The sequence below is a fragment of the Bidens hawaiensis genome, unplaced genomic scaffold (assembly GCF_021521415.1).
Source record: "Bidens hawaiensis isolate Kalapana, Puna unplaced genomic scaffold, B.hawaiensis_p1.1 tig00026608_1, whole genome shotgun sequence".
Taxonomy (NCBI): domain Eukaryota; kingdom Viridiplantae; phylum Streptophyta; class Magnoliopsida; order Asterales; family Asteraceae; genus Bidens; species Bidens hawaiensis.
In genome coordinates, this window is record NW_027494276.1 from 225,861 (window position 1) to 244,401 (window position 18,541).

Below are 18,541 nucleotides of genomic sequence, written 5' to 3' on the forward strand. Positions count from 1 at the left end.
GTTTTATTTACCAACTTGAATGTGTAGAATTTTGGTTTCTAAAACTGCAACAGATATTTCATTAAAACTGATCGGGAGAAAAACAATAATATAAGAAAGACTTTGATACATTTGATATCAACTACATAGTTTAGCTCAAGATATAATAATGAAGCTGCATAGATATAATAATGAAGCTGCATAGGTCAAATCTTTTATTTTACAATCTTTATTTGTTTATTTATGGCTTAGAACTAAGCCTAAGAAACAATACATAGAAAGAAGTACCAAAACATGTGAAATCAAATTCAAGATTAGCAGGTGGTAACAAAGAGAGGGTATGGACTAGAGATCCAGTCACTTCAATTTCTCCTTCAAGCATAAGGATGACCTTTTTCATAGTTGGCCTTAGCGAAGGGTTTTCTTGTACAGACCAAAGACCAACCATCACAAATGCTGTTAGTTTCTCCAAATCATCTAAGGCCTCCAAATCATTCTTGATGAATGCATCCGATCTACCGGCTTGATAGCAATCCCATGCCATATCTGTTAAAACTGCCACATCTTCAGCGTCATCATCGGAAACCACACTCTTTCGGCATGAAATGATCTCTAATAACAAGACGCCGAAGCTATAAACATCAACCTTGGTTGTTACAGCGGTGATCCTAAACCATTCAGGAGCAACATATCCCTTTGTTCCTCTAATTCCGGCATTCGTTTTACTTTGATTAATCTTCAAAAGTTTTGCCAATCCAAAGTCAGCAATCTTAGCATTGTAGTATTTATCAAGAAGAATATTCTGAGGCTTTATGTCACAATGGATGATCTGGTTGCTACAATCTTCATGGAGGTATGTGAGTTCCTTTGCAACGCCAATAGCGATATAAATCCTTTGTTTCCAACTAGGTCTCGTGCCTCCAAATAAAAAGCCTGCCAAAGTGCCATTTGTCATGTATTCATAAATCATTAGCCTCTGCTCACTATCATCACAATAGCCAAGAAGCTGCACCAAATTCTTGGGATGAGTCCTTGCAATCGTGTTGACCTCAGCTTTGAATTCCTTTTGTCCATCTTGGACCACAGTAGTTTCCAGCTTCTTAACCGCCACGATCTTTGTCCCTATTATACCTTTATAGACTATCCCGAAAGCCCCCTTTCCCAATTCATCCTTGAATCCATCGGTAGCTATGACTAGTTCTTGATAAGTAAAACGAGGCAGATTAGTTTCCTCAGTTGCGCTACATGCAAATGGATTTACAACCTTCTTACGAATTTGAAAGAAACCCGCATAAATCACACCAGTCAAAACAAGAATTCCCAACACATAAGTACCTAAGAGGGTTGATCCCACATATATCAAACTTCTTCCAGTTTTATCTTCTCCTGATCCACTTTTATCTTCTCCGGTTCCACTTTAATTTCGTCCGGTTCCAGAAGGACCGTCAATTTTCCTAAATTTGATGGAGGCCTTCACATTACTTGAAGGATCTTTAAATCCAGTGTAAAGTGGAAGCTGCTTCTTCTTACATACGATGCCCTTGTGAATCGCAACTGCACAAAAACAATCTTCCAAGCAGGAAGTTCTACAAGTTTGTTCGTTACTTGGGCCCAGGCTCACAAAGTCGGATCCCGGCCAATCAATATTTGTGAGTTCGATGAAATCAAACACATCGTCCCCATGATTTGACTTGCTTTCATCACAGCTCGGAGTGAAATACGGCTTGCAGTCACCATCTGGGATATTGGGATCAACCAATGAGAACCCCTGTGGACATTCACAGTTTGGCCGATTGCCATCAAGTCTGCATGTTTAACCCACAAGCTTTGCTATATTTAGTCGAAAATATGTTATCCACGGGCACAAAATATATAATTTTCCAACTTGTACGCTCAGTGGTATTCTTGGGATAGTAGTATTGAGTAAAAATCCCATCAAAATCAAGAGTAGCTCTGTGATAGTAATCTCCAGAAGGAAGAGAGTCTCTTGGAGTAAAATAAATTCTTTCGCCGCTCGCTATCACTACAAAAATGTATCCCGTGGCCTCAAAAAGCAGTTGGAAACCAGAATTCGTTGAATTGGCGGCGTCATATGCACCACTAATGTAGTAAGCATTATCAGGGGTGCCAGTAACCATATCTCGAGTATTAAGAACAAGATTCCCATCTGGAAGCAGACGTAATTGGTATCGTCCACCAGTGAAGTTCGTTTTGCCCATTTTGGAGTTGATTACTCCACCTCTAGCCATAACCTGAGTAGGCAACATGGTATCCGCGGGATGATCAAAACTCTCCCATATATTGCGAGAATTGCTACCCGCGATTACAAAGTTACCAGTATCGTTCATATAACCATATGCAAGATCAGAAATGGAGCCAGAAGTCCATAACTCTCTGCCTTGAGGATCACTAAGTACGAGCTCACGCCTATCTATCAGGTCAACTTTGGATCCCGTAGACACTGTTGGACCGCCTTCTGGATACCATACGATGGTTTTATCAGGTATCTTGTCATACCATATGGATAACAAGAAGTTATCGCTGCCTTGCACTTGTTGGAACCCGAAGGCAAATTCACCCGAAGATGAAAGCCATGGTTTGGCATCAGGTGTTGCTGAAAGTGATGCACCAACAGATACAGAATCGTTACGCTGTTGTGCTGCTACAAAATGTAGCAAAATAGTAAGAGAAACGAGACGAATTGGGGTTAAGGCCATTAGAAATTGTTTGAATGGTTTAGAACAGTAACAAAAATAGGAGTTTTGAAGGATGTTTGCTTCTAAGTCACCTGAAAGACTTTCAAGTCAACCCATGCACAGGAGTCTTTTGTTTAGAGCATCCACAACAACAAACCTTCACAAACCGACACATCAACGCCACGTCAGATTCCAAACTTTTCTTAATAACCCAAACTTTCTTCCATAACAATAAACTTTTACAAACCTCATTAAAATATTATTAAAACTATATATATATAATGTATGTACATATGCATGTGAGAGTGTGGAAATTGGACCCACCACCCCCTTGTTTGTTACAGGTTTGCATATTCAAACCTACTCTCACAAACTTTGCACCACAACAATAAGTTGCTTACCTAATTTTCACAATTTACATAAAGTCGTGAGGCATTCAATGTGGAAATTATGTTACACGCTATAGACTAAGTAGACTAAAACATTTTAACTACTACCAAACTTTTGAAGTTTTTTGCATTGAAGTATCTCATATTTATAATCGAAACCATTTTCAAAGGGGGTGTAGATTATTTACACGACCTTAAAATGATTAGCTTTTAAGCTGTCATCTATATCAGTTTAAACTGGTTAGATAAATTAAACAACTTGTTTAAAACTAGAATAAAAGACTCTTTGAGATAAAACCGTTTCAAACCATTTTAACCATTTAAATTAATGGGTTATGGGCCATGCTCTAGCTAGAAACATGATTTTAAGTGTGATAAGGAAGCAAATAAACATGCCATGAGTCCTGCTCTGGTTCATCAATCAACTTAGGGGTGGAAGCAGCCGAGCTTAACAAGCCCGAGCGCAAGCCAAAACTAAAACTCATTTAATAAACAGGCACGTGTCACACACCAAGCATAACCATGCTCACAAGTCTAAACAAAAGCTTGGTTATAGATCTTATTTTATATAAATGCATTACAACTGTTATATTATTAATTTAACTCATAACAAAAATAACTTAATAGTATATATTTTGTTATATAACTAAATAAAGTTCTAATTGTAAAAAAATATTAAATGTTCAATAAATCAGATTCAAGCTAAAGTTCAGAAAATTGTTAATTGAGCTTGAGCTCCGACATAGAGCTCAAAACGAAGAGACTCGGGCTCTGGTAAATTAAATGAGTCGAGCTCAAGCTTAAGATGAGCTACGATTCGAGTCAGCTTGTTCACGCACCTCTTATTCAACTTGCTAACCCGACACGATTGATGAACACCAAGAGTGGTTAAAATCTTAGCTAGTGGTAGCTCAATTATTGATGTTCATTCATTGGGCTATATGCCTAAAGCTGTATGATTGTAACTGGCCAAGTGGTCTTTTCCCGGTCTAAATCATCTAGGAGTACCATTCAAAATATAAAATAAAAAATCTAGGAACATTAATTATAACAAAACTGAACATGAAAGTCTTTCCTCTTTACAGTATTCTAACATCTACGTGTAACTTTTCTTGGATCATTCCAGTTGTCATATTGTTTTCAGAAGAATCCTTTACGATTGATAAAAAGTTAAAAACCTATAAATTCTCTTCACTACCAAATCAAGCAAAAGACGGTTGAGTGCAAAATACATCTGTCATATTTTAAGTCAACACATATTCAAGTGAAGAAGAGTGACTCAAATACTCATGTAACTGTGTTTGTTACTCTGTTTAGTTAAAGTGCCCATTTAGAACTGTAATAAAAATATAAGATCAACCCGGTTACGACTCATTTAAACCATTTATCACTAACTCTTTTGACTCATTTATAATGTCATGTTCAGATTACATGATTTTTAAGTGTTCGGCTTATGGTTGTATTTGACACGAATAGATATATGGGTCATGTTTGGATTCAACAATCCAAAGCAAGCGTGAGCCTAAACTAAAACTCAACCAAGCTCAATTTGGAGCCTTCACATATAGGCTTGACTATGCTTGCGATCCTAAATGAGTATGTTATTTACACACATATTATAGTTACTATTATATATATTAACATAATTACGTAAGAAAAACTATTATATATAAACTTATGATTAAAATAACTACAAGTTTTAATAATAAAAATGTAAAAAAGCTGTGTTTGTATATAAATAAATTAACTAATTATTCAGTAAGTCCAATACAAGCTTGAGCTCTAGATATAAAGCTCAAAATGAAGACAGCCCAACCTTTCGATAAAATGAGTCTAGCTTGAGCTCAGATAAGCTCAGACTTAACTCGTTTACACCCCTAATTCAGTCCACTACTAGACAAGATTTACACCCTAGTTGTTAACAACACTTAAAAAAGGTGGTTTAAATCTTAACTCAGTTATTAATGTTCATTCAGTGGCTATTTATATGAGAATATAACAAAACAGAACATTGAAAGTCTTTCCTCTTTACATTATTTTATCTTCTACGTGTCCTTTTCTTGGATCCTTCCAGTTGTCATACTTGGTATCACTTTCAGAACCATATAAGCAACCCATGAAGTTTATACTTGTTTTCAAAAGAACGCTTTAAGAAACAATATATATAACGAGGTACAAAAACAAAGTAGTTCAATTTGAAGACGAGAAAGAGGCGACAGACAACGGGCATGGACAAGGAGGTTCGGTCACTTCAATTCCTCCCTCAAGCATTTGAATGACTCTTTTCATGGTTGGCCTTAGCGAAGGGTTTTCTTGAACACACCAAAGACCAACCATCATAAATGTTGTTAGTTTCTCCAAATCATCCAAGGCCTCCAAATCATTCTCGACAAATGCATCCAATCTGCCGTCTTGGAAGCAATCCCATGCCATATCCGTTAGAACGGCCACATCTTCGGCATCATCATCAAACACCACACTCTTTCGGCATGAAATGATCTCTAATAGCAAGACGCCAAAGCTGTAGACATCTACCTTGAATGTGACAGGGGTGTTCCTAAACCATTCAGGAGCAACATATCCTTTTGTTCCTCTAATTCCAGTATTTGTTCGACTTTGATTAATCAATAAAAGCTTTGCCAGTCCAAAGTCAGCAATCTTAGCATTGTAGTAATCATCAAGAAGTATATTTTGAGGCTTTATGTCACAGTGGATGATCTGGTTGCTACACTCTTCATGAAGGTATGTGAGTCCCTTTGCAACACCTAATGCGATATAACTCTTCTGTTTCCAACTAGGTCTCATGCCTCCAAAAAGAAAGTCTGCCAAAGTGCCATTTGCCATGTATTCGTAAATCAATAGCCGCTTCTCACCGTCATCACAATAGCCAAGAAGCTGCACCAAATTCTTGTGATGAGTCCTTGCAATTGTGTTGACCTCGGTTATAAATTCCTTTTGGCCATCTTGAACCACAGTTTCTAGTTTCTTAATCGCCACGATCTTTGTCCCTATTACACCTTTGTAGACTGTCCCGAAAGCCCCTTTTCCCAATTCATCTTTGAACCCATTAGTAGCTTCGACTAGTTCTTGATATGTAAAATGAGGCAGATTTGTTTCAACAGTTGCACTACTTAGAAGTGGAGTTCCCTTCTTCTTTTCGGTTTTAAATAGATGCACATAAATAACACCAATCAATACAACAGTTACTAACACCGAGGCACCTAAGAGAACAGATCCTACCAATATCAAACTTTTTTCACTTTTATCTTCTCCGGTTTCACTTTTATTTTCTCCTGGAACAGGACCATTAAATTTCCTGAACTTCAGGAGCGCCTTCACGTTATATGCAGGATCTTTATATCCGTTGGTAAGCGGAAGCTGCTTCTTCCAACATTGGTTGTCCCTGTAAATTGCAACTGCACAGAAACAATCTTTCAAGCAGGAAGATCTACATGTTTCTTCGTCACTCGGGTTCAGGCTTACAAAGTCAGATCCTGGCCAATCAGTATTTGTGAGCTCGATGAAATCAAACACATCTTCTGCGTTACTTGACTCGCCTTCATCACAGCTCGGAGTGAAATAAGGCTTGCAGTCACCATATGGAGTATTGGGATCAACCAACGAGAATCCCCGTGGGCATTCACAGGTTGGTCGATTGTTATCAAGGATGCAAACATTGTTTAGCCCACAAGCTTTGGCGTCTCTAGTCCGACATATGTTTTCTGGTACAAACCATGCGATTTCCCAGCTTGTACCCTGAGTGGGATTCTTGGGATGATAGTATTGCGTGAAAACCCCATCAGAATCAAGTGTGGCTCTGTGATAGTAATCTCCAGAAGGAAGTGAGTCCCCCGTAAGATTAACACTTTCGCCATTTCTTCTCAATATATACATGTACCCCTTTGGATCAAAGATCAACTGGTCACCAGAATTCGATGAATTGTCGGCATCACGAGTGCCACTAATGTAGTAAGCATTATCAGGGGTGCCAGTAAACACATCTCGAGTATTAAGAACAAGATTCCCATCTTGAAGCAGGCGTAACTGGAATTTTCCACCAGTGTAGTTTTTTTCGCCCATTTTGGAGTTGATTACTCCACCTCTAGCCATAACCTGAGTAGGCAACAAGGTATCTGCTGGATGATCGAAACTCTCCCATATATTGCGAGAATTGCTATCCACGATTACAAAGTTACCAGTATCGTTCATATAACCATATGCAAGATCAGAAATGGAGCCAGAACTCCATAACTCTCTGCCTTGAGGATCACTGAGTACGAGCCCACGCCTATCTACCAGGTCAACTTTGGATCCTGGAGACACTGTTGGGCCGCCTTCTGGATACCATACGATGGTTTTATCAGGTATCTTGTCATACCATATGGATAACAAGAAGTTATCACTGCCTTGAACTTGTTGGAACCCGAAGGCAAATTCACCTGAAGGTGAAAGCCAAGGTCTCGCATTCGGTGTTGTCGTGAGTGATGCACCGACAGATACAGAACCATTAGGTTGTTGTGCTGCCACAAAATGTAGCAAAATAGCTAGAGAGATGAGACGAATTGGGACTAAGGCCATAGGAATATGTTTGAATGGTTAAGAATGTACGGTAACATAAATAGGAGTTGTAAATGATGATTGCTTTTAAGTCAACTGAAAGACTTTTTGATAAATCATTTATCAATATACATAAAGTCTTTTGTGGTGACAAAAAGTTAGGTACCTAATGAATGTGACTTCTATGGTTGTATTTTGTTTGTAATTAATTGTGACAATTTCTCTGAAATTTCATTTGGTCCTACATAAAGTTGTGAAGCTTTGAAGCATTCAATGTGGAAATGTTCCACGCTAGAGATCATCTAGACTAAAGATTCAAAACCTAAGCGTTTGAATTTTCTCACCGAAGTTTTTCTACAGCGGTGGTAATTCTTTACACGACCAGAAAATGATTAGGTTTTAGATTCTCGTATCTGTCCTTCATGTTTAACCTTATTAGTTAAGCAATTCGTTTAAAGTTAGAATAAAAAGCTCGTACAATCACCTGTTTTTAGGCCATTTTAAATATTTATTGCGACCGGCCGACTCATTTGATTAATTGAATTAATGGGTTATGGTCACGATCAGGTAACACGATTTCAAGTGTGTTCAAGGACACAAATAAATATGTAATCATGTTCGGTTCATCAATCAACCTATCGGTGTAAACTAGTCAAGCTTAAGCAAGCACTGGCCCAAGCCAAAGATAAAAATCATGTAATTAACGGGCACGCTTCACACACCAACTAATTTAACCTACATGTCTAAATGAGCTTGTTATATAGAAGTTTATAGATTTTATTTTATATAAATGCATAATATATAAATTTATGACAAAAATAACTAAATAGTATAACGTTTGTTATGTAAATAAAGCTTTAATTAATTGTAAGATTATAAAAAAAGTTTCATGTTTAGATAATTAGATATTTTGTAAATCGGATTCAAGCTTAAGTTTGGGAAATTGTCGACAAAGCTAAGCTTCAACTCCGACATAGAGCTCAAAACGAAGAGATCTTGAGCTCTGGTAAATTAAACAAGTCGAGCACGAGATTAGATGAGCTCCAATTCGACCATCTCGTTGGCACCTCTGATTTGGCTTGCTTACCTGACATAATTGATTGACACCAGAGTGGTTAATTAAAATCCAAAAAGAAATACCGCCAAGCGCCTTTTGGCACGTATTCATAAATCAATAACCGCTCCTCACCATTATCACAATAGCCAAGAAGCTGCACCAAATTTTTGTGATGAGTCTTGCAATTTTGGAAATATTAATGTGATGAAACAATTTTTTTTAAATAAAAGTTAGACCGAAAAGTCTGAATTTTCTTTTTGTATGTGATCTAAACCGACCTTTGCTGAATTGAAAAACTAATACTTAGAGAGAGACAGTCTACCCAAAAACTTTCCGACCCACATGAATTTTTTTTGGGTCTGCAACATGATGATGCCGAGGCTAGAGGTGCACAAAAAACCCGAACCCGGAACCGGACCCGAAAAAAAACCCGGAACCGGTTTTTCTAAAAACCGGGTTTTTAATACCCGACCCTACCCGTAGGGTACGGATAGGGTATGACTTTCAATGTTGAAACCCGAACCCGAACCCATACCCGATCTAAACCCGATAATACCCGATACCCGGTTCTAGGTATACCCGAAACCCGAAACCCGGTTTAAACTATACCGAAACCCGGTTCTAGTTATACCCGAAACCCAGGTTTTTGCATACCCGAACCGGATTTTTTGCATGCTAGGATATTAGTGTTTGTGCACATGTTTTTGTGTGGCTGTCCACAGATCTATAGTCGTTCTCCAACGGATCTTTTTGCAGCACGTATATGATATAAATACTTGTTTAGAGCAACACCTTTTGATATACCAAACAACAACTGAAAACACATAAAATATATGTTTTTTGTATCATTGTTTAGTTGTTTATGTATGTTTGAATGAATTTCGAAGTTTGTATGCAAAAAAATGGAGTTAGGATAAAAAAATAAAGCAGACTCGTTAATAGAAGAAAACTGTAGAAAATGGGTTTTTTTTAATACCCGGAAAATAGGGTATTCAAAACCCATAAAAGGGGTTTTTTTCAACACCCGAAAATAGGGTCTTCAAATACCCGGGTATTGAAGACCCGGTTCAATACCCTACCCGAACCCGGTACACAGGGTATGGTTTTTCAAGCCAATACCCTACCCGAACCCGACCCGATTATTGTTAATACCCGATTTTTGAATACCCAATCATACCTGAACCCGGTTCCATACCCGAACCCGGTTTTTCATAATACCCGATTTGTGCACCTCTAGCCGAGGCTAGTGGTGATTCGGCTAGTGACGCGAGGACGACTTGAAAGCACTTTATGATCCAGTTTGAGGAGGAATGAGAGGATAACTTGAAACAATTTTCTAATTTTTATTCATGCAGGAAACATATCGGTATCATGACGTATCTATGGCCATTTGCACATAAGAACTTTAACAAATTCTTTATTTAAGAAGAAAACAATAATATAAAGAAAAAAATTATACATTCGATATCTTCTACATAGTATAACTTTCAAGATATAATAATGAAGCTACATGGTTTAGAACTAAGCTTTATATATTTATGTATTCATGGTTTAGAACTAAGCTTAAGATACATAAATAGATGTATCAAAACATGGCTGATCAATTTGAAGATTAGCAGGTGGTAACAGAGAAAGGGCATGGACAAGGAGGTTCGGTCACTTCAATTCCTCCTTCAAGCATCAGGATGGCCTTTTTCATAGTTGGCCTTAGAGAAGGGTTTTCTTGCACACACCAAAGACCAACCATCACAAAAGTTGCTAGTTTCTCCAAATCATCTAACGCCTCCGAATCATTCTCGACGAATGCATCCAGTCGGCCGTCTTGATAGCAATCCCATGCCATATCTGTTAAAACAGCTGCATCTTCAGCATCATCATCGAAAACCACAGTCTTTCGGCATGAAATGATCTCTAATAACAAGACGCCAAAGCTATAGACGTCAACCTTGGTTGTGACAGCAGTGTTCCTAAACCATTCAGGAGCAACATATCCCTTTGTTCCTCTAATTCCGGTATTCGTTTTACTTTGATTGATCATCAAGAGTTTTGCCAATCCAAAGTCAGAAATCTTGGCATTGTAGTAATCATCAATAAGAATATTCTGAGGTTTTATGTCACAATGGATGATCTGGTTGCTACAATCTTCATGGAGGTATGTGAGTCCCTTTGCAACACCTACTGCGATAGAACTCCGGTGTTTCCAACTAGGCCTCTTGTCTTCAAAAAGATAGAATGCCAAAGTTCTATTGCTCATGAATTCGTAAATCAATAACCGCTTCTCACCATCATCACAATAACCAAGAAGCTGCACCAAATTCTTGTGATGAGTCCTTGCAATTGTGTTGACCTCAGTTTGGAATTCCTTCTGGCCATCTTGAACCACAGTTTCCAGTTTTTTAACAGCCACGATCTTTGTCCCTATCACACCTTTATAAACTCTCCCGAAAGCCCCCTTTCCCAATTCATCCTTGAACCCATTAGTAGCTTCGACTAGTTCTTGATAAGTAAAACGAGGCAGATTAGTTTCAACAGTTGTACTACTTAGAAGTGGAGTTCCAGCCTTCTTCTTGTGGCTTTGAAAGATACACATATATATCACACCAATGAATGCAAAAATTCCTGTCACAGATGTACCTATGAGGGCTGGTCTCATGAATATCAAACTTTTACTTTCATCTTCTCCACTTCCACTTTTATCTTCTCTGGGTGGGCATTTACTTCCTCCTGTTCCAGAAGGACCATCAACTTTCTTAAATTTTAGTAAGGCCTTCACATTATATGAAGGATCTCTAAACCCATTTGCAAGTGGAAGCTGCTTCTTCCAACATCGGTTGTCCCTGTAAATTGCAACGGCACATAAACAATCTTTCAAGCAGGAAGTTCTACAGGTTTGTTCGTCACTTGGATTCAAGCTCACAAAGTCGGATCCTGGCCAATCAGTGTTTGTGAGCTCGATGAAATCAAACACGTCTCCCACATCGCTTTCATCACAGCTCAGAGTTAAATTAGGCTTGCAGCCAGCATTTGTAGTATTGGGATCAAGCAATGAGAACCCCGGTGGGCATTCACAGTTTGGTCGATTGTTATCAAGGTTGCAAACACTGTTTAGCCCACAAGCTTTGCTATCTTCAGTGCACATGTCTTCTGGTATAAACCATGAAACTCTCCAGCTTGTACCCTCAGCGGTTGGGATGGTAGTATTGAGTAAATACCCCATCAGAATCAAGAGTAGCTCGGTGATAGAAATCTCCGGTAGGAAGTGAGTCTCTCGTAAGATTAAATCTTTCTCCATTTCTTCTCAATACATACATGTATCCTCCCACATCAAAAATTAGTTGGAAACCAGAATTCGATGTGTTGTCGGCATCACGAGTGCCACTTACATAGTAAGCATTATCAGGAGTACCCGTAAACAGGTCACGAGTATTAAGAACAAGATTCCCATCAGGAATCATTAATATTATTATAATTAGTAGTAGTTTTTATATAACTGTTAAACTTTGATTTCCTTTATTTTGCTTCATACACATGTACTTAGAGCCGAGGGTCTCTCTGGAAGCCACCTCTTTATTCCTTTGGATAGAGGTACGGTGTGCCTACATCCCACCCTCCCCAGACCCTACTTATAGCTTTGCTGTCGGTGGGATTTCACTGGGCATGATTGATTGATTGATTGATATTCCCATCAGGAATCAGACGTAACTGGAATCTTCCATCACTGAAATTTGTCTTACTCAATTTAGAGTTGATTTCAACAAGTATATCAATAACCTGAGTAGGCAATATGGTATCTGCTGGATATTTAAAACTTTCCCATACATTGCGAGAATTGCTACCCACAATTGCGAAGTTACCAGTATCATTCATATAACCGTACGCAAAACCCGAAAAGTTCCCAGAACTCCATACCTCGTTGCCTTGAGGATCAGAGAGCACGAGCCCACGCCTATCAACCAGGTCAACTTTGGATCCTGTAGGCACTGTTGGACCGCCTTTTGGATACCAGATGATGGTTTTATTAGGTATCTTGTCGTACCATACGGATAACAAGAAGCTATCTTTGCCTTGAACTTGTTGGAACCCGAAGGCAAATTCACCAGATGATGAGAGCCACGGTTTGGCATCGGGTGTTGCTGCGAGTGATGCACCAACTGGTACAGAAACCATTAGTCTGTTGTGATGCTACAAAATGTAGCAAAATAGCTAGAGAGATGAGATGAATTGGGAGTAAGGCCATAGGAAAATGCTTGAATGGTTTAGAATAATTAATAACAAAATTAGGAGTTAAATTAGATGATTGTTTTTAAGTCAACTAAAAGTCTTTTAAAGATGAAGTCTTTTGTGGTCACAAAAAATCCTACTTATTGACCAGAGTTATGTGGTCACAATTTCCTTGACTAATTTCCATTTCCACACGGTAGGAGGCATTGTGGAAATTTAGTACTAGGTTAATGAAGCTTTTGAAATTTCTCAAGTTGAAGTTTCTTAGATGTCGAACCAGTAATAATTCCTTACACGACACGAAAAACTTATTAACAACCTTATACCTTCATGACATACATAGGGTCGAAATATAAACAATGCTGTATGTATCTTTTTATGTTATGTATATTATTAAATTAATTCTATATCTATTTGATTAATCGAACCGTCCCTTACCTAATTAGATTGTTTACTGCACACTCTCGCAAGCACAACACACATACATAACCTTTGTGTTGAGTAGAATTGATATATTCAATTTGGATCTAACAGTTTACGCCCCTGATTCAACCTGCCTACATTGGCACCCTAGATATCAGCAACACTTAAAAAGGGGTCAAAATCTTAGCTCAATTATATTAATGTAACCGAAAATCAAAGATTATCGAAAGCTTCGGCTAATATTCCTAAAGAATTAGCCTTTTATGATTTGTTTATTCATTGTCCAAACATCTGGGAATACAACAAATTGAACACGAAAGCTATGCAAAATCAAATATGGCCGCTATTTGAGATATAGGTTATCGCATTGGGATAATAGTAATTTTAATATCATGCAAAAAAAATTATATATGTATAAAATGTAAAACATATATAATATTTATTAATAGTAATATCGAAAGACAAAACACAAAGGTGCCAATACTTGAAACATAATCTAACCATTAGCAATGAAACAGAGCAGTAGTTAACTTAAGGAGTTCTGGCAAGTTTCGGAGACATAAGTTACATCTGAATACATTTTCTTCTCTTGTTATTATCTTCAAGTTGTTGATGTTTTTAGGGTTCATCTTCATCGAGTTGATGAATACCTGTTAGTTTTAGAGAGTTGATTTTAGATGGTATTAGTGTAAATCAGTTTTTGTAACTGGATTTGTGGTTGTTCAAGTTTAATAAAGATCTCGTTACAGTTTTGACAGTTGTGCTGGAAGCAAAGATCGAGCACTGATGAGATAAACTGAAGTTTGGTTTAGGATTAATTGAAGTTTGGGCTTCTTCCAAAAAAAGCATTAGTATGGGCATTTTCTTAATTTGGCCCAAAAATAGCCATCCTGAAAAATCGGTGCTATGACCACTATCAGGGAATCAAAATAACGGTCAAATAGCGGCCAATAATATCGGTTCCGCTATTCTGGACCGCTGTTTGAAAAGCTATTTTGCAATGGGACGCTAACCGCTATCCCACTGCTATTGACTGCATATATACCAAGTCAAGCAAAGACTGCAGCTTGAAGTACAAAATTCATCTGTCATTTCTTAAACCAATTCAAAGCAACACACCTTCAAGTGAAGAAGAGATGTTTCAAGTACTCAACCCATGGTTATAAAATAATCATCCTAAGTGCAGGTTCTGGAAGGTAAATGAAAACGTTAGTGACAGCTCTAACAGATAAAAAGAATTTTCAATACTCTATTAACAAAGTTGTCACAATAAACAGACCAAATGCACATTAAACCTTCAATATGCTAACTGGTTAATTCAGATGGTGTTGTCCAAGTACAATTATCTCAAGAAGATTGACAATAATAACAATTTAAGATTGACACCTTAATAAGCAACACATCGATTCAGAACATATATACCGATTGATGTTTTATAAGTTTACCCTTTTTAATTACATACTTGATAGATACTAACTAAACATACTTTGGCATATTTACATAGACGACCTAACAGATTGAACGATAAATAAAAACAGTTATACAATGAAAGGGGACGGACAAGGAGGTTCGTTCACTTCCACAACTCCTTCAAGCATCTGAATTACCTTCCTATGGTTGGCCTCAAAGACGGATTTTCTAGTACACATCAAAGACCAACCATTAAAAAGCTTTTTAGTTTCTTGGCATCATTTAAAGCCTCCTCGTCATTCTCAACAAACACATCCAATCTCTTTTCTTGATAGCAATCCCATGCCCAATCAGTCAATATTGCTCCATACTCATCACCACTTTCATTCTCCTTCACACTCTTTCTACAAGATATTATCTCTAACACAACACACCAAAGCTATACACATCAACCATTACCGTAACAGGGGTGTTCCTAAACCATTCAGGAGCAACATATCCTTTTGTTCCTCTTATTCCCGTATTCGTTCGACTCTAATTCATCAACAACAGCTTTGCTAATCCAAAATCAGAAATCCGAGCATTGTAATACTCATCAAGAAGTATATTCTGAGGCTTTATGTCACAATGAATAATTTGCGTACTACACTCTTCATGAAGGTATGATAGCCCCTTTGCGGTGCCTAATGCTATATTGCACCGTGGGTTCCAACCGGGTCTCATGTTTCCAAAAAGAAAGCTTGCTACGGTTCCATTACTCATGTACTCATAAACCAGTAGCCGATGCTCGCCATCATCACAATACCCAAGCAGTTGAACCAAGTTTTTGTGATGAGTTCTTGCAATAATATTCACTTCTGTTCTGAATTCCTTCTCACCATCTTGAACCATTCTGTCTAGTTTCTTAACTGCCACGGTCTTTGTCCGTATTACACCTTTATACACTATTCTAAACGCCCCTTTTCCCAGCTCATCCTTGAACCCGTTAGTAGCTTGAACAAGTTCTTTATATGTAAAACGAACCAGATTCGTTTCAACGCCTTGGTTGAGCTTTCTAATCTTTTTATCATAGATTAGGAACATACCAACACAAATTGCAACAATTAAAACTATGTTTACAAACACAGAAGTACCTAAGAGGGTCGATCCCACGATTATTAAACTTCATCGACCATCGTTCGCTCTCGAAAAATGAGAGTTTCCCGGAGGATTAATATCTCCTTTTGGGAATTTCACAAAAGCTTTGACTCCAAGTGAATAGTCAACCTTTCCATTGGAGAGTGGAATCTTCTTCTTCCAGCATTTATTCCCTCTGTAAATTGCAACAGCACACAAACAATCATTCAAGCAGGAACTTTTGCAGTCGGTTTCACTAGTTGGGGTTCAAGATGGAATAATCAGCATACGGCCAATCGATATCCATGAGCTCAATGAAATCGAAAGTGTCCCCCTTGGACCCACCTTCCTGACAGTTTGGAACAAAATATGGCTTGCAGTCACCATATGGATTTGTGGGATCAACCAAAGAAAACCCTTTCGGACACTCACATTTCGGTCGATTACCCTGACTAAGGCTGCAAACATTGTTAAACCCGCAAGCACCGCTATCTTCAGAACCACGAAAACTATGGCATATGTTTTCAGGATATGACCATACAATTCCCCAACTTGCATTGGCAGTGGAATCTTTGGGGTGATAATATTGAGTTAAAACCCCATTAAAATCTAGTGTAACTCTATGGTAATAATTTCCAAATGGAAGTTCTTGTTTAGGAGTAAGATCAAATCTTTTTCCGTTTCTTGTAAGTATATACAAGTATCCTATTGAATCAAAGATCAACTGCTGACCAGAATTTGATTCATTTGTAGGATCATTGGTTTTGGTGGAATAATAATCAGTATAAGCATAACCAGATGCTATATCTCGTGTATTAAGAACAAGATTCCCGTCTTGAAGCAGACGAAGTTGAAACCTTCCTCTAGAGAGGTTTACTTCGCTCATTTTCGAATAAACAACTCCATTTCTGTCCAAAACTTGAGTTGGCAACATAGTATCTGCTGGATAACTGAAACTTTCCCTTATCTTCCGAGATTCGTTACCAAAAACCATAAAGTTACCCGTATCATTCATAACAGCATACGTGATATCTGAAGCAGGCCCTGAAGTCCATATGTTTCTTCCTTGAGGGTCACTTAATAGAAGCCCACTTCCACTAGTTAACTCAACTTTTGATCCTGTGGATACTGTTGGACCGCCTTCTGGATACCAGATGATGGTCTTTTCGGGTGTTCTTTCATACCATATGGATAACCAGAAGCTATCATTGCCTTGGTTTTGTTTGAAACCGAAGGCGAATTCACCAGCAGATGAAAGCCATGGTCTGACATTAGGTGCTGCTGTTAGTGATGCACCGACACGTATAGAAACATTTGTTCGTTGTGAAGAAACTAAAAATGGAAGGAAAAGTGTTAATAATAATAATATCAGAAATATGAGTGATGAGATCCTTTGCATTGTAAAACAGTAAAAACTAGACGATTGACTCAAAAAGATAATGATAAAAGATTTTTAAGTCGTAAAGATATCTAGTCTTGTGTTATATACTCTAGCTAGCATATTGTAAATAAGTATATTAACCAGTTTCTATGTACTGATGGCTAATTAATAAAGAAAATCCAATCATGTTATAACATGGCGTGATAGGGCTACGGCTTTGAAATGCAGACTGCGTATCTCACCCAGCGAGACATGGCCTTAATTATAACTAGCTTTAGAAGGAACACGGCTCTCATATCAACTTATGGGTTAAGAATAACACTTGTGTAGCTTCTATACATGATAATTATATAACTAGTCTAATATTAGTATTTGACAAATAATTTTGATTTATAGATATACCTTCATGAAGAAAGGCGATCTTATAAACCAACTAGACAAATTGTATGTGAATGTGGTAAAGGTTACATAGTAAAATCTAGGGGTGTTTACAGCTCTTGGTTTTAACGGTTTTAGTCAATCGTGAACCAAAACGTTAGCAACGTTCATTATTATTATTATTATTGAATACTGAAACCAAGATGGCAGCCTATTAATCAAGAAAAGTCAATCATGTGATCACAAATAGTCAATAACCAGTCAAAACTGTAACAAGGTGATGGAGACTAAACACAAAATCAACATAAAAAGTAATAAATTTATTCATGTAATAGATTAAGAAGCTGGTCTCAGTCTAACTTTTGATTAAATAAATCCGGAGATAAATGAAGAATCATAGCTGATGGCGTGAATGTATCTACCCTCTCTAATAAAGGAATCAACAATTAGACACGTGTCATCTTCTCAATCACCCGTGCTTTCTTTTTCCCGCCCATATATTTATTAAGGGCTTATTAATTTCACGGGTTATTATATTACCAAAAAATCATCATCTCAAACACAGTCTTTTCACAATTGTGTCGGGTTCTTCATATGTAATTTCTAATCTTCTAATCGCCTCCCCAGATGATTCTTAAAAACGATGTTGTCATATGGTGACAACATGGTCAATCGATGAATGGTAGTCAATTGATGCTTTAAGGTATTCGATTTAGGGATAAATCTGGTTACAATGGTAGATGAACGAAAATTTAGTGGTTTTTCGTATTCCAGTTCGTTGATTTCATACAAGCATTAGAAGTTCACAACTATCATCTCTCATTATTTTCATAAAGGTATTCAATTTTCAATTACAATTACTCTATTTGGATTTTATTTTCTATATATCCCTATGTGTTTTAGAGATTAATCTTCTTGATTTGGCTTTTATGTG

General features: G+C 37.5%; 1 protein-coding gene and 3 pseudogenes across 1 annotated transcript; all 4 read right to left on the reverse strand.

Moving 5' to 3' along the window:
* Nucleotides 1–220: 220 nt before the first annotated feature.
* On the reverse strand, nucleotides 221–2,716 carry LOC143573673 (G-type lectin S-receptor-like serine/threonine-protein kinase LECRK3; annotated as a pseudogene).
* Nucleotides 2,717–5,218: 2,502 nt separating this feature from the next.
* LOC143573669 (G-type lectin S-receptor-like serine/threonine-protein kinase LECRK3) lies at nucleotides 5,219–7,962 on the reverse strand. Its single transcript, XM_077058484.1, has one exon. The coding sequence runs from the start codon at nucleotides 7,640–7,642 to the stop codon at nucleotides 5,255–5,257; it is 2,388 nt and encodes a 795-aa protein (XP_076914599.1). The 5' UTR covers nucleotides 7,643–7,962; the 3' UTR covers nucleotides 5,219–5,254.
* A 2,258-nt stretch (nucleotides 7,963–10,220) lies between these two features.
* LOC143573685 (G-type lectin S-receptor-like serine/threonine-protein kinase LECRK2) lies at nucleotides 10,221–12,976 on the reverse strand (annotated as a pseudogene).
* A 1,770-nt stretch (nucleotides 12,977–14,746) lies between these two features.
* Nucleotides 14,747–17,247, reverse strand: LOC143573686 (G-type lectin S-receptor-like serine/threonine-protein kinase LECRK3; annotated as a pseudogene).
* Nucleotides 17,248–18,541: the final 1,294 nt, after the last annotated feature.

Coding starts and splice junctions, on each gene's coding strand:
- LOC143573669 (XM_077058484.1), bottom strand. CDS start 7,642: ATGGCCTTAGTCCCAATTCGTCTCATCTCTCTAGCTATTTTGCTACAT.